This window comes from Manis javanica, chromosome 1 (assembly GCF_040802235.1).
Source record: "Manis javanica isolate MJ-LG chromosome 1, MJ_LKY, whole genome shotgun sequence".
Taxonomy (NCBI): domain Eukaryota; kingdom Metazoa; phylum Chordata; class Mammalia; order Pholidota; family Manidae; genus Manis; species Manis javanica.
The window spans coordinates 19,127,935-19,145,189 of NC_133156.1; the positions used below are offsets into that span (position 1 = coordinate 19,127,935).

The 17,255-nt window shown below is 34.0% G+C and overlaps 1 protein-coding gene across 3 annotated transcripts in view; it reads left to right on the top strand.

The window, feature by feature from the left end:
- Positions 1–17,255, top strand: part of NBEA (neurobeachin) — a 547,470-nt gene that overhangs the window by 227,909 nt on the left and 302,306 nt on the right. For all 3 annotated transcript variants that reach the window (XM_073229196.1, XM_073229216.1, XM_073229206.1), the window contains exon 33: positions 8,650–8,777. In XM_073229196.1, the coding sequence (XP_073085297.1) occupies positions 8,650–8,777 (128 nt within the window). The remainder of the gene's footprint in view (positions 1–8,649; positions 8,778–17,255) is intronic.

The following is a 17,255-nucleotide window of genomic DNA, read 5'->3' on the forward strand; positions in this document are numbered from 1 at the left end:
TGTATGCACACACACGTGTATGGGTATATGTTCACATTTCTAATTCAGTTATCACACATGCAGAATGTGAAAACTCAATGACAGAATGAACAACTCACGTTATCATCACCCATGTCAGGAAATAGAATGTTACAAGCACCCCCCAAAGCCCCCACTTTGCACCCCTTTTCCTGTCACTATTCTTGCTCCTCTTCAAATTCACAATCCTAATTTTTAATACTAGGTTAATTTTGTCTTTTTTGAATTGCATGTAAATGACACTGCACAGTACATGTTCATCTCTGGCTTCTTTTGTTTAACATTATGTTTATGAGATTCATCCATGTTGCTTGTAGCAATGGTTTGTTTATTTTTATTTCATTTTTATTCCTTTGTGGGTGTACACTACAATTTATTAATCTATTTTGCCGATAATGGGCATTTGAAATTTTCCACTTTGGGGCTATTACAAATAATTCTGCCTTTTACATAATAATGCTGCTTGTACATTACACTTGGGTACACTACACATATGTGGGCAAATCTGTTGGGTAAATAACTTGGAGTAGAATTGCTGATTTATAGTATTCGTGCGTGTGTAGTTTTATTAATAATGTGAAATATTTGTCTAAAGTGTGTACACAAGTTTCCCAGCTCATTAGGATCATGTGAGGGTGCCTGTTTCCTCATATAGTTAGCAATAGTTAGTATTGTCACTCTTATATTTTAGCCATTCTCATGAAAGTATAGTGGAATTCCATGGTATTTTTAGTTTGTATTTTTTTGATAATGAATGAGGTTGGGCACTTTATATGATTATTGGTCTTTTGGTTTTCCTATTCTGTGATTTGCCTGTGGAAAGCTCTTGCTCATTTTTAAAAATGGAGTTGTCTTATTAATTTCTAAAGGTTCATATGCATTTTGAAAATGAACTCTTTAATGATTAGTGTATCTTCTCCCATTCTGTGGCTTTTCTTACCATTATCTATATGATCTTTTTTGTCAACAGAAGTTGTAAATTTTAATGTATGTCACTTTATCAAATTTTTATTAGTGATTCTCCTATTGTAGATAAAATCTGTGCCTGCATTTTCCCTCCCTTATCTTCTGGCTGCTTTATTCTTTGTTTTATTTTTACATTTGTCTGTATAATCCAAGTAGAATCAAGTTCTGTGAACTTAATGAGGTAGGCATAATATGGATGCTAAGGTGACCCGGCACCATTTGTTTGGAAAACCCCTTTCCCCCCATGCTCTGTTACAAAGCAAGTGCCTCTATATGCTGGACTCTGGTTTGACGCTCAGTTCTGCCCCATTGTCTTGTCCATCTTTGTGCCACATAGTCGTGATGAGCTGTAGGTCTAATGAAGATTATCATCCGCTTGAGTAAGGTCTTCTCACCTTGTCTTTTTTTTTTTAAATAAAATCTGATGTTTTGCAATTCCATTTAAATGACAGAATCAGTTTGTCAACATCTATATTTAAAACAACTTGCTTGCGTTTTGGCAGGGAGGATAATTCATAGATCACTGCAACTGCTGTTGTAAGTGCATCTGTGTATCTCTTTCAGTATTGTGACTTCCAAATTATGAACATCACATATTCCTTCCATCTCTTCAGGTTTTCTTAATTTTCTTAAATTTTTCCCAGTAACAATTTTTCATTTTTTATGTAGAAGTCTCACATGCTTCTTATGTGATTATTCTTTGAATTTTTATATTTTATATGTATCTTCTTTTCTCTAGTTTTCAAGTGAACTTTGAGATCATTTTCTTATGTTATTCAGAATCAACAAAAATACTCAGTTTAAACATGTATTTTAATGAGTTTTAACCTGTTTATATACCCATATAACCCCCCCCACCAAGATTTAGAATTATATCCATCACCCCAGATAGTTCCCTTGAGCTCGTATGTAACTCACTCCATCTCTGTCTCAGCCAAACACTTCTGTGCTTTTAATATTGTAACTTAAATTTTCCTAGTTTCACACAGATGGAATTAAAACAAAATAAGCCTTTTGTATCTGCCTTCTTCTATTCAGCTTTTGAGATTTTGAGATTCATCCATGGTTTTATTGAGTAGTTTATTCTTTCGTATTTCTGAGACTGTATATCTTACAGTTTATTCACTTGTTGATAGACATCTAGATTTCTTCCAGTTTGGGGCTGTTATAAAGACTCTGAAGATACTTGAGTACAAGTCCTGCCACGGACATATGTTCTTGTGTAAATAAGAGTAAAACTGCTGGTTGAATAGTAAATATGTGCTTATCTTTATAAGAAACTGCTGTACTGTCTTACAAAGTGACTGTATCATTTTATATTCCTTTCAACATTGTAAAAGTGCCAGTTGTTCCACATTCTTGTCACACTTGGTATTGTCAATCTTTTAAATTTAACACTTTATAATGGCTGAGTTATCATATTTCATTTGGTTCATTTTCCATTTTCCTAATAAAAAATGATGATAAGGTTTTTTTTTCATGTGTTTATGGGCCATGGAAATCTTTTGCTATTATTTAAATATTGGGTTATTTTTCTTATTGAAATGTAAGAGTTCTTTATATATTCTGAATATGTGTCCTTTGTCAGATTACATACATTGCAAGTTTTTTATTCCATTTTGTGGCTCGTATTTTAATTTTGTTAAAAGTGTTAAGAACAGCAAGTTTCAAATTTTGATAAAGTCTTTTTGAAAAATTATTTTGAAAACTTTTTTTTTTATGGTTTATGCTTTTTTGTCCTAAGAAATCTTTAGACCCCAAAGATATGAAGACATTATCCTGTATTTTCTTCCCAAAGTTTTGTAGTTTTAGCTTTTAGGAATAGGTCTGTGGTCCGTTTTCACTTAATTTGTGTGTGTATATTGAGGCAATGATTTGGATTGTTTTTGTCCACATGCATGTCAGTGTTGCAGGACCATTGAATTATTTTGGCACATTCGTTTAAAATCAGTTGATCACATATGTGTGAATCTCTGTCTGGACTCCATACTGTTCTGTGATGTATATGGCTGTCCTTATGCCAATACCACCCTATCTTCATTACTTTACTGTAACTGTATAGTAAATATTGAAGTCAGGTACTGTTAAGTCCTCTAACTGTTCTTTTTTATAGTTGTTTTGACTTTTCTGGTTGCCTGCATTTTCATATAAGTTTTAGAATTGGCTTACCAATTTCTAAAAAAGAACAACCCTGCTGAAATTTTCATTAGAATTGGGTTGAATCTTCAGTAAAATTTAGTGAGTGTTTCTATTTTAATAGTACCAAGTCTTCCAATCTATGAACATTACCTGTAACTCCATTTACTGAGATCTTTAATTTTTCTCAGCAACTTATTGTAGTTTTCATTGTATAGGTTTTATACTTATTTCTCTCTTTTTCATTATTTTTCATGTCTTTGGTGACATCCTGAATTAGTTTTTACTTCTGATTACCAATTTCGAGTTTGAAGCCAAACAAAAAATAAATACTTTATTTTTCACTTATATAAAATTCCAGTAACTACAAAATAGATTAATGTTAACAGAGAGCAAAGTAATGATTGCCGGTGTCAATTATACCTCAAATAGGGCTGAAAAAAATTTTAATTGTGTTTTGGTAGATGTAGATAGACAATTTATTCTTATATATTGACTTTATAGCCTGCAACTCTGGTTAATCCACTTAAATTAAGTAGCCTTTGGAAAATAAGACTTTTCTTGACTCAATATTTCTAATATATATAGTTCCCTTATTATTTCCTATGTGTAAGATAAAGTCACTTGCAGCTTTAGTGTTAACTGATCCTTAAATGTTTGAGAAATCACAGTGGAGCCATTTCTGCCTGGAAGTTTCTTTCTGCAAGAGTTTTAAATTGCAAATCCAATTTCTTTAATAAATGAGTCACTATTCAGATTTTCTGTTTTCTTTTTGCATCAGTTTTGGTCCTTTGAGACTTCCAGGAATTCAGTCATTTTATCTAAGTTGGATTCATTGCCATAGAGATTTTATAACTTTTAAAATTATTTAAAAATACTTGTAGGATCTCTAATCATGTTCCCTCCTTCATTCCTGATTATGTTAATTTATGTCTTTTCTCATTTTATCATTACTAGAAAAGCTATTGATTTTTAATATTATGATTTTTTCCTCAGAAACTGGCTATTAGATTTATTAGCTTTTTTTCCATTCTCTGTTATTGAATTCACTCTTACTATTTCCTTTTAGTTATTTCAGGGTTAATTTTGTCTTTATAGATTCTCAGGGTAGAGACTTAAATCAGGAGTCTACAAACTGAATCCAGTAGATTTTATGTGCTGTCACCAGTTTTTGGAAATAACCGTTTTTGGATATAGTCACATCATTTGTTTATATACTGCCTATGACTGTTTTCACATTATGGTGTCAAAGTTTAGTAGTTACAGCAGAGATGCTATGGCTTAGAAGTTTAAAATATTTACTGTCTTATACTTTGCAGAAAACATTTGCTGACCCCTTGCTTAGGTCTTTGATTTTAGACTTTTCTTCTTTTCTTTAAAGCCATAACTTTTCCTCCAAGCACAGTTTTAGCTGTATTTCACAAATGTCATAAGGCTGTCTTAATTTTCATTCAATATTTTTTTCTGTTTTCCTATCGTTTCTTCTTTGGCTTACATGTATTTCAGAGGTACATTTTGAGATTGACCTTTTCTTTCTCAACATAATGCCACGAGATCCAAGTTGTTCTCTGTATAAAGAGGCTCTTACTTTTGTGTTCCTGAGTAGTATTCGGTGATACGGATATACGGTAGATTGTTTTAACTATTCGCCTACCAAAGGACATTTCGGTTTTTTCCAGTTTGGGACTATTACCAAAAAAAACTGCAATGAACATTTGTTTTTAGGTGAACCTAAGTTTTAATGTGTCTGGGATACCTGCCTAAGAGTGAGATTACTGGGCTTATGTAATCAGGTCAGTACCTGATTCATGTTTTAAGAAACTCCTGCCAGCAGTGTATGGGTAGTCCAGTTTCTTCTCATTTGGACTAGCATTTGTCTTCCTTTTTTTCCCTCGTCATTCTTATAGGTAAATAGTCATAACTCATAGCAGTCCTCATTTGCCTTTTTTAATGGCTGGTTCTGAACATCATTTTATGTGCTATTATGCCATCAGCATGTCCTCTTCAGTGAAATGTCTGTTCTTGTCTTTTGCCCATTTTATAAATGGACTGCTTTTTTACTTTTGAGCTTTGAGATTTCCTTATATGTTCTAGGTTCAAGTCTGTTTCAGAAGCTTGTACACAAGTATTTTCTCCCAGAATGTAGCTGGTTGTTTACATCCTTTCAATAAAGTTTTTGGCAGAGTAAACTTTGCATTTTTGTTGTAGTCTGACTTATCTTGGTGTCATGTCTAAGAACTCTTCACCTAGCCCTAAGTGTTGAAGATTTTTCTTATATGTAGTCCATAAATTTTGTGGTTTCTTAAATAGTTTTAGTTTTAAATCTATGATCCATATTGGGCTAATTTTTGTGTAAGGGACAAGATTCATGTGGAGGTTCATATGTTTGCCAATGATGGTCCAGTTGCTCAAGCACCATTTGTTTGAAAGGCTAACCTTCCTCATGAAGCATTTTTTAAATCTTTTAACACAGGTGTACGTGGCCTTATTCCTGGGCTAATTTTGCCACATTTAGAGGACTGGGAACTTTTCTTTAATGCTCAGTGTGATGAATGAGGTCTCCCCTTTCTGACTGGAGGGAATGCAGACAATTCTTGGCTCTGTTTGAGCTGCAGAAAGAGGTGTTTGCATCATAGCTCCTTCATAATTGTCCTTTTCTCAGTTACTTTGTTCTGACCTTGGGAGATTTCAGAGGTTACATACATTGATTGTTTCGGAGACGAAGACTCAGATTACTAGAATTGTTCCTCTATAAATTCTTCCTACTGGGTTCTCTTTCTTCCAAATTCTTTTCACTTTGACCTCCCTAAACTATAAATTTAGTCTTGCCAGCTCAGAAAAATTGCTAGATTCCATATTTGCCCTAATATAGGAAATACCTTTGGGCAGGAAGTCTGGTTAATGGTGCAGACTCATTTCATTTGTTTCTCTTTCCTCAGGATTTATGGTCTTATGCTGCCAGTTTTATCTGAAAGTAGTTGTTCTCTTTTTTTTTATAGCATTTTCTAGTTGTTAGTGTAATTCTAGACCATCTTACTTCTTCAGAGTAAAAACTGAAATTATATCTTTTATGATGTAAATTATTTCTTTGTAATTTTGACTCTTTGCTAGTATACAGAATCCATTTCAGTTTATTGAACTAATATCCTGAACCCTTTTACTTAAACGATGCCTAATTGTTTATCTGTAATTCTTTTTAAATAAATATATATGTATACAGTCCTTTCATCTGTGAATATTGGAAGTTTTATTCCCCCATTACAATCCAGACACTTTCTTACTTATTTTTCTTGACTTAAAGTACCACCTAGTATTTCCAGTGCAATTTTGTATAATAATGGGTAGAACTGGAATCTCAGATGGAAATTTTGAACATTTTCTCATTAATTGTGCTATTTTCTATCTATTTATGAATACTTCTTGTCAAATATAAGAAGTCTCTTATGTTTATAATTAACCAAGAATTGCTATCATGTGTATTGAATTTTATGGGGGGTTTTTTGTTTGTTTGGGTTTTTTTTCATACATTGAGATGACCAAGTGTTTTTTCTTCCTCTGTACTAATACAGTCTATTATATTGATTAATTTTTTAAATGCTTAACAAACTTTGAATTTCTGGAAGAAATCCATTATCTTTGTGATATTTCTTGAACAGTTATATAAAACTCGTGTTTATTGTTTGTTTTTTTCTAAAATATTTGGTAGACTTCACAGGTAAAGACACACATCTGACCTTGGATTTCTTATTTGATTCCTTTCAATGTCTTGTTTCCCTACAGTTGATCATTTGGTTGCAGTGTTTGATAAATATCCCAAGTTAAAACAGTCATTTTCTCTATGGAAGTCAGTACTTCTCTTTCTTACAAGAATTTGCAAAAAATAGCCAAAGTCAAAATAGCATCCTAAGCACCATCAGAGTAACTGAAGGGAATGAGAAGGAATTGAGTGGAGAGGGGTGAGTAGCTGGAGAGAACACATTTCGACCGAGAGCTGAGAAAACTAAGGCCCAAGAAACTCTGCCAGATGTTGGGAGCAGGGGAGTGTGTTGAAGACTGCATCTTCAGCAAGTCTTCAAAGCCCCAAGCAAGTCCCTTCTTCTTGCCTAAAATTGTTCCCCCAGGTAGTCTCTCAGAGTGTTGGTGGCACTGCCCAAACCTGAGTTTCCCTTCTGAGTTCTCTTTCTTAAAGTTGTTGACCCAGATAAGAGAAGACAAGGTGACATGTAAGTGCCGATGGTGAGGCTCTGAGCTCACAAAGGGTTTGGGTCATGCTGTTTCCAAGTTCGGAAGGGCATCCGGGATGATTCTCTCATCTCTGTGTAATCACTTAAGAAAGATGGTAGCAGTTTGGTTTTAAAATGTTAGTTACCTATTGCAAGTTATTCTATGATTAATTACCTTTTATTATTTATATTTTCCTCATATGTAACAAAAATGTCACAGCGTCATGGCAGAACTTCTGTTATTTTGAAGTGTTTGTTTAATTCCTTTCTGTACATGTCTTCTGTGTAGAGGAATGTGTGTTTAGCCAACATTATATTATTATTGATTTTTTAAAAATATATCAGAGTCACATTTTGTATGAGTACATGTAAGTTTGTTTTATTTAAAGTAGCAGTTATGCGAGCTGCCATTACTGACCTCTCACTGAGGGCCCCGTGCTCTTCTGTGCACACGTACACGCCTTAGCTCCTTTCATCCTCACCAGGCAGGTACTGAAATCATCGTCATTTGCAGGCACGGGGAATGTAAAGCCTCACTGTCACCCAGGTAACATGGGGGGAACCAGCATTCCAGTCCATTCAGTCTTAACTCCAGTACTTCTAAGAGTGACAGGCAGATGTTACCAGATTACTCATTTGCCTGAGTGGAGTAATTTTGTTTATGCATATTTTTTTTCTTCAACATATACTACTTGAAGTATTTTCAACAATGTCAAAACGGTGCTTATGTAAGGTCATATAACCTAAAGGTAATAGTGAACAATATAAATAATAATGCAGAGATTGGTAAATAAAAGCAAGTGGGCTTATGAAATGGAAAATACCTACTTTGGCAAAGCAATTCAAACTGTCTGACACTGACTTCCAATTATTCCCTTCTTTGTCCAGCTTTTCAGGGACCTTTTAGGGAACTCCTGAGAACAAGGGTTAGTTCTTTGTAACTGGCACAGTGATCCACGTAGTAGGTGTTCAGAAACAGTTTTCCTTGCTGGACAGAAGGACAGACAAAGAAGACATACAAGGACATCTCTTGGCGCCCCTTGAGCCATGAGCAGTCGGTGGCCCTTGCAGGTTCCCAAGTCCCAGCCCCTCTTCAATGTGTCGTCATTCTCGTTTATCCCGCCTTCGGGGTAGCCTGATGATGGAGGCGAAACTGCACAGGCGTCCCTTCTACACGAAGCTGTGACTAGGCCGTGGGTTGAAATTGGACCGTTGTGATTTTTAAAGATTTTAATTCAGAAATAAAGATTATCTGACGTTTTGTCTTGAGTTGTATTTACTAGTCTTTCTGTCTTAATCTCAACAGCATCACTGCAAAACTTGAAAGAGCTTTAGAAAAAGTTGCTCCTCTGCTTCGTGAAATTTTTGTCGACTTTGCGCCATTCCTGTCCCGCACACTTCTTGGCAGTCATGGACAGGAGCTATTGATAGAAGGTATGATTTCTCTCTCTATTCTCATTATGTTAGTGTCCTATAATGTACCTATTAATCGTGGCATGATTTGTTCTTCTGGAGGAACATTTATTGGCAAAAGAATATGAAGACATTCATTGCTTCCACAAATTCTAATAAGATGCTCATATATGCTTTCTCCTTACTCATTTTTTAAAAATGACATGTCTGCACAGTCAGTGCTATAACAGAATGAAGAACTTTGAAAGTGTTGAAATGGGAGGCTCTGACTCTTACAGTGCAAATGCATCAGGGCTGGTGTACATCCGCCATTCGGATGGCCTATTTACTAAGAATGAGCTCTAAAATTTTCTTCGAAAAGCCACGCTTCTCTAAGTGATTTTTCTTATTCATAAAATAAGTGACTTGCTTATTCATATTTGCAATATGAGACTCCTTAACTGAGAAAATGTAAGGAAATACTGAACTGGGAATTGACAAAGCTGTTGTCTTCAACTCAACAGCAGCTCAAGTGGGAGTCAAAGAAGATAAATTAACCGTGGTGAAGATTTAATTTGTGCACCTATATTGGAAGTCTAACTTTGAAAAACGTGGTTATCTGAAGCCTTATTTCTTTTCTAAAAAAAAAGACTGTTTTATAAATACTCATGAGCTTCAGAAAGGCGTATCAGATCCAGGTGATCCTTTGAATGAGTAATGGCTTTTAGGTGCATTTAGCAACATATATATATATATATGTGTGTGTGTGTGTATATATATATATAATTTGCTTTTTACTTACTATTTATGGTGGAAATTTTCCTGTGCCTTTTCTGTCATTGTCTTGACTGCATTTATACAACTGTTTCTTTCAGGGGAGACAGTTACAGTCAATAACCTGACTGATTTTATACCCTTCTCCACTACTTCCTTCGCTCTGCGACCTTTATGAGTCACTGAGCCATTTTGTTGCACTAAGCACTTGCTTGCACTATATCCTTTCTTGAAGACATAGTCAATGACAGGACCTCCGTTCCAGGGTTCTTGTGAGGATTCATTTATATAGTGCATATCAATCTCTTAGAACAATGACACATGGTGGGCTATTCCTTTTTAATACCGAGTCCTTGTTCTAGGCCAAATGCTAACTAAGGCACTTGGAATATATTAGTAAACAGGATATAAAGATCCCTGTCTTTTGGAGCTTATATTCCAGGAAGGAGAGAATATAAATAAGCATCGAACATAAGAAGTGATTAAATTACATGGCATGTTAGAAGATGGCAAAAGCTACGGAAAAGGATAAGTACACACAGGGGCCTGGGATTATTGAAAGGGCAGGATAAGCTACAGTTTTAAAGTGAATGATTAATTTTAAGCAGGCCAGTGGTAAAAGTTACATTATAGAGTGGTACTGGCGCACACAGACATACAGATCAAGGGAAGGGAATCTCTAGTCCAGACATTAGACCCTCACATGTATGGCCAAATGATTTTGACGTGGGAGCCACAACCGTTCAATGGAAGAAAGGACAGTCCTGTCAACAGATCATGTTGTGACAACTTGATACCACATGCAAAAATCTGAACTTAAATCCTTATCCTTACACCATATACAAAAATTAACTCAAAATGAACCAAAGGCATAATAGTAACTGAAACTATAAAACTGTTAGAAGAAAACAGTGGAAAAGTTCCATGACATTGAGTTTGGGAATGATTTGTTGGAGATGACAGTAAAACACACGGAACAAAAGTAAAAATAAGTAGGACTTCATCAAAATTAAAACTTCTGTGCATCAAAGAACATAATAAACAATGAGCAGGCAATCTAAAGATAGGGAGAAAATATTTGCAAATCATATGTATGTTGAGTTTGTATCAAGAGTGTCTGAAGAACTCCTAGAATTCAACAAGAAAAACATAAGCCAGTTTTTAAATGGGCATATCAAAGTCACAAGATAACACCTCACACACATTAGGATGGCTACTTGCCAAAAATAAGATTAAAAAAATAACACGTTGGTAAGGATGTGAAGAAATTGGAAATGTTGTCCAGTGCTGGAAATGTAAAATGGTGTCACTGGTTATGGCAGTTCCTCAAAAAATTAAAAACGGAAATATCCCATAATTCAGCAATTCTAGTTCTGGATATATATCTAAAATAGTGGAAAGCAAGAGTTCAAAACAACTTTATTCGAAAGAGCCAAGGGTGGAAACAACCCAGGTGCCCATCGACAGATGAATGGATAAACAAAAGTGGCATATACATGCAGTGGAATATCATTCCATCCTTAAAAACAACATTCAGACATACTGCATCACGGGGGTACCTTTGAGGACGATAGGCTAAATAAAATAAGCAAGTCACAAAAAACACCTGTTTGATTCCCCTTATATGAAATATCTGCAATAGTCAAATTTATGGCAACAGAAAGTGGAATGGTAGTTGGTTGCCAAGGGCTGGGGTGAGGGAGAAATGGGGAGGTGTGCAATGGGTATAGAGTTTCGGTCTTGCAAGATGAAAAAGTTCTGGCGATCACTGCAACACTGTGAATATACTTAACACTTAATAATGGTTAAAATGGAAATTTATGTGTTATGTGTATTTTTCCACAATTTCAATAAAAGTGAAAAGTTCATCCTCAGACTGGAAAAATGTATTTCTAATACCAGTAATTGACCAAAAAAAAGTTGATATCCACATTACACAAAAAACTACCAATCAAGGAAAACACAATTCCACACAAAAGACAAAATCACTACTGTGCAGATGAGGGATGTGCAGGTGGCTATAAACATGTAAAAAAAAGAAACTTCTAGTGAGAATGTAAGTTGATACCCCTTGAAGTATAATTTTGCACTATTTTATAAGGTTGATTTTGTAAAGGCACGTTGACTCAGCAATTTCATTGTTACATGTATATGACCAAGTAATATTGGCCTAATTTACAATAGTTGTTGCTCCTCGGGGAATGGGGTTAGAGAAGGTTACACAAGTGCTTCAAGTGTTAATTTTTATTTCTTAAACTGAATGTTTATTATTACTTTATAGTCTATACCAGGGGTCAACAAACTGTGCCTTGGCAGCCAAATACAGTGGCTACCTGTTTTTCTGTAAATGAAGTTTTATTGAAACCCAGATACACCATTCTTTTATTTACTATCTAAACTTCTGTTATGCTGCAATGGCGTGGCTGATTGATTGAAAGAAACCATATAGCCTAAAAGCCTAATTTATTGACCTCTCATAGAAAAAAAAATTCTGGTCCTTGATCTATACATCTAACTATGGCTTTTGGTAAAGTCTAAGCATTCTTAGAAAATAATTAAAAAATGGCATACTGGTATTAGTTGATTTGCTTACAATTCTGATGAGGTTATAAAGGCTGTGTGTGGTCCAAGATAGGCAAAAATTAATGAATAAAGGTGACTGATTCCTGTTAGTTTTGGACGTGGTGTTGAAAATTTGTCAGGTCACTTACTCTTGGTTTCTTGAGGTTCAAACTGTAATGTCAGTTATGCCCTGTAACCTACTACGTCTCTTCTGTCACCAAGTTCTTATCTCCCTTTCTGATAGCTCAAGATAATGAATTAACATGAGCTGACTCCTCCTGTCTTTTTGAGTAAATGATGTCAAAAGTATATGAAAGAACTTTACCCCTGGATAAAGTATTTGGTTGATATTTGTTCCAAGTCCTGCCAGAATCTTCAGGGGTAATATTTTTATTATACAACTCTTGAATAATTAAAATGATACTGTAAAAGCCTTCAAAAATATTTAACTACATCAGTTTTTACAGTTTTTATTCCTTACTTTTGATATCAGTGTTAATATAAGTGATGCTATAGCGTTTCTTCCCCCCATTCTTGAAATCAGAACTGACACATTTTTCCTATCAAAAATGACAGTTTAGTTGTTTTTATATTACCTCTTTTGTTCATAACAACAGTGGATATACTACTCGTATTTCAAATTCTATTATTTAAACCTAAATTTTCAAAATACTCAAAACTGATAGAGCAAATATATCTCATTCCTGAAAAAAAAATGGACCTATTGCAGTGTTATATTCAAACTTTCCGATAGATAAAAAGAATAAATCAATAAACTGGACTCTTTAGGTCAAATCCTTATTAAAGATTACTGATGTAAAATATTTGATGACACTAGGAGTTCTGAATTTTCAATGTTAGTCTTACAAACTTTTGTCAGTGTCTTATAATATACTAAAAATATTGTATAATTTCTAGAAGTGCTATAATTTGTGGAGTGGTAATTTCCATACCACTTCTGGTAGATGGCATATTACAATAGTCATCTAGTATTTATTACAACTTCTGTTAAAATTTGTAAAAGTAGCAATGGACATGATAGCTGTGTTTATGTTTAGTGACTATTTGAAAGATTTTTAAAAAATATTTCATGTGGTTAAACTTTTAATTTTATACAAATTTGACCGTTTTAATGTACAAGGTGATGTTGTGACCTGAGGAGATGGAAAGCAAACTTCTATGAAAGTCCTACTCTAGAGACAGATGAATAATCTTAACACCAGCAACTAAAAACACTTTGGGAGAAGTTGTATATAAGGATTTACCCATATTTGAGTAAAAGAAATATAGTTTTGAATTTTTTGATTGTGACAGACTTATATACTCCATTGAGCTCTTTGACACTATGCACATAAAATGGACAATTGTTTGTTTTCTCTGTTTCACAGAGATCTGATTAGTAAAAGAAATTCAACATCTGTTATATAGGAGGAAAATTCTAATTTTTTCATATTTGAATGACTATAGTTATCCAACACCAGATTGTGAGTTAGCAATGTAACACCATTTACCTTATGCAGAACATTACATAAGCTGTGTATTCATATCTGTTACAAAATGGAATTATGAGCAACTTTTAAAGACTTTCATATTTAGTATTTTTATTTCTAATGGATTTTGCATATAATGCAAATTTCCTTTTAAGGCATTCAGCGTTTCTCATTGTTCTGTGAATGTATCTTACATCCAGAAGCACGCTAGAGCAAGGGTCTGCAAATTTTTTCTTTGAAGATAGAGATTGTTTATGACCAACAGTCTCTGTCAAATATTCTTTCACTCTTTCTTTTGGCGGTGTTTTGTTTTACAACTTTTTAACAATGTAATATCTCTCCGTAGCTTTCTGACCAAACCAAAATATTATATATATATATGTATATATATACATATATATGTATATATTTATTTATATGTATAAAGTATAAATCCTAAGATCCAAGAAAAATTTGACTAAGTACAAGCATGATCAACGCAAGGAAGAATACCACGGGTCACCACAATTAACCTGTTTTTCTGGCATTTAAGAGAAAAATCTCAGAAAAGCAGTCATCAACATTAAGCAAACCAACCACTCATTTGGAACTGAGTTGAACAGTTAATTCACCAAAGATGAAATGAGAATATCAAATAAGCACAGAAAAAGATGGTTTACATCAATAACAGCAGGTAAATGTGAATTAAAACTCACAATGACTCAGCACGAGAACAAGAATGGCTGAAATAAAAAATGCTAATGATACCAAATGTCGGTGATAATTTGGAGCAACTAGCATTCTTATCCATGGCTCTGAGAACACTAAATGGTGGCCACTGAAGAAAATCATTTGGAAGTTTCTTATTAAATCAAACTCTCGCCATATGACCCAGTAATCCCATTCCTTGATATTTTCCCTAGAGAAACAAAGTTTCATAATGTCTATGTTCACACCAAAACCTGTTCACTGAAACGTTATTTGTGGTGGCCAAAGCTGGAAAAACTCAAACATCTTTCAGTGACTAAAAGAATCAACAAACTATGGTGCATTCAAATAATGGAGTATAACTCAGCAGAAAAAAAAGAAGAAACCTTTCTATTTGGATGAATCTCATAGACATTGTGTATAAGAAAAGTTCAACTGAAAGGGTTGTATATTTTATATCTCCATTTTTTTGGACCTTTTCAAAAAAGGCAAAAGTATTATGATGGAAAACAGATCAGTGGCCGCCAGGGGTGTCTAAAAGAATAGCACAAGGGATCTTGGGCCGATGGAACTATTTGGCGGTCTGATCGCTGTAGCAATGCATGACTCAATTCATGTGTTTAAGTCTCAGAAATTTACATACAAAATAAAAAAGCCTATTTTAATGGACAATAATTTAAAATTATTAATTTTATAAAGAGCTGTCAGAGGAAAAAACACACTACTTAAAAAAATAAAAATGATCTCCAACTTTTAGTCAGAAATTCTGCAAACTCGAAGATAATGGAACATCCTTACAGGGCTGATACAAAAGATTTCCACCAGGAATTCTTTATCCAATAAAAATATTCTTCAAAAATGAAGGGGAAATAAACTCAAAAAGATAACAAAGGATGATAAAATTCATGGCCAGCACATCAGTACCATAAGAACTGTCAAAAGAAATTGTTTAAGCAGAGGGTTAATGATACCAGATGGCAACTTAGATACACACAAAAAAGGGTGCACAAAATATGTGGATATATGTGAAATACTGTTTTTTCTTCATTTTTACTTGGGGCAGAAAAAGTATTTGTTAAATGATAAAACCTCAGAGAAAAATAGATCCTGAAGGGAACAAATTTAACTTAAAATTGTTATCTACAAAATCCAACAACTAATGTTTACAGGAGGATCTAAGTAATACAGGAAGGCAGGAAATAAAATTAAAAGACAAACAGATTGGAGAGGAGAAAGTAAAACTATTTTTACTTGTGATGAACTTATCATGTATGAAGGAAATCCTAAGTATCTCATACATTGCTGATTCAGAATGTAAAATAGTACAACTCTCTGCTTCAGGAATAACTAAGTAGGAAGAATTTGACATCTGTAGCAGATAAATTTATCCTTAAGAAATGGATCATCTACTTTGATATGTTGATTGGAAAATATTTTTGTTTCATGAAATAATGGATCATAGTACCCATATCATATGTTCCATGGTAACATAATTTTAAAAGGGAACAATTATTTCTTTTGTTCTAACAAAGTTAAAGTATTCATATAATTTTTCATGCAAACTGGACCAAAAATACATTCCAAAAGAGAACTGACCCATATTTAAAATTACACCCAAACAACCATTATGAACTTAGATTCTTTTGGCAAATCAGGACATGTGGGTGCTCTATTTACAGGTAATAAAATGAAGACAAGGTCTGTCTAGTCCATGAAATGTTCAATATTGAATAATAAGTACTTTACTTAGGCAAAGAAGTTTTTTTACATTGTGAAAAAATTGCCTGAACATAATATCTATGTATGCGGTAAACTATATAGACTCTTCCAGAAACTAAGCTTGAAGTCAGGATAGGCCTTTATTATTTTAGCTTCTGAGATACTTATGCACATTAGAGAAATATGCAGACAAGTGGGAAAGAAAAACTTAATTTGAATATTAACAGAAGAAAGAATATATTGCTGAGCAGTTCTATCATAGTGGCTTTATTTTCCAGCCACTTTATATTCTTATCATGAACATAATTCTAAAGTGTCAGCAGTTTACAGTGTTAATCCTGAGCTTATCTCATAGCTAATGGCTCTCTGTTCCTCCTTAAGTTGCTTTGAGAAAAATCTACATTTGTTTTACTAAATTCTGATTGCTTTAGAGTATAAAATATTTTATACATTTTCTTTCAGTTTTATAATATTAAATTAAATACTTTTAAAAAACTTTGGAACATATAATATTTTTTGCTTTTGTTGTGACTGCCCCAGCAGTCGCAGTGGAACCGCAGCACCTGTGGCCTAGGGGGCGGGGTCACGTGGGGATGATGGGAGACACCTCTACGTGGAATTCAGCCCGTTGCGTATATTCCTGTGTAGGAACAGCTGACTCTTGTAGAGTGTGAAACAGTGGAATCTGGGAATGGGCTAGAAGGGCAGGGCAGTGTACTTGCCACAGAAATACCCTTGGGTGCCAGCTGGTAGAGTTATTGGTCCAGGTAATGAAACAAGCTAATTTATGTATTTTATAAAATCACTAAATTCAGTTAATTATAGAACCAACAAATATAAAGCCTTATATGCATTCCAGTGATTCTTTATATATATATAGCAGAGAAATCAGAATTTTCCCTTGGTGATTTATGTTGATACATTATACCTATAGAATTCAATGAAATCAATGTATATCTAGTCATTGAAGAATATGAGGGATTCAGAAAAGTATTTCCATAATTGAATTATTTGTAATGACCGCAGAATCTTTACCATTTCCCTAAGATTTGCCTGGTTCAGTCCTTCAGATCTTTCTGCAGTAAACTTCCTCTAAGAAGACTTACCTGATATCCTAGGCTACGTTATAACCTTAGTTTTCCTTGTTACAACCTTCCTAGCACAGAATGCCTTTTCTTCACAGCATGTATCAAAACTGTAATGAGTATCACATATGTGTGTTAAGTTTGGTAGTGTTTCCATTACCTACCAGACTTTAATTTCCACGAGGGTTTTCCAGAGCCTGGTG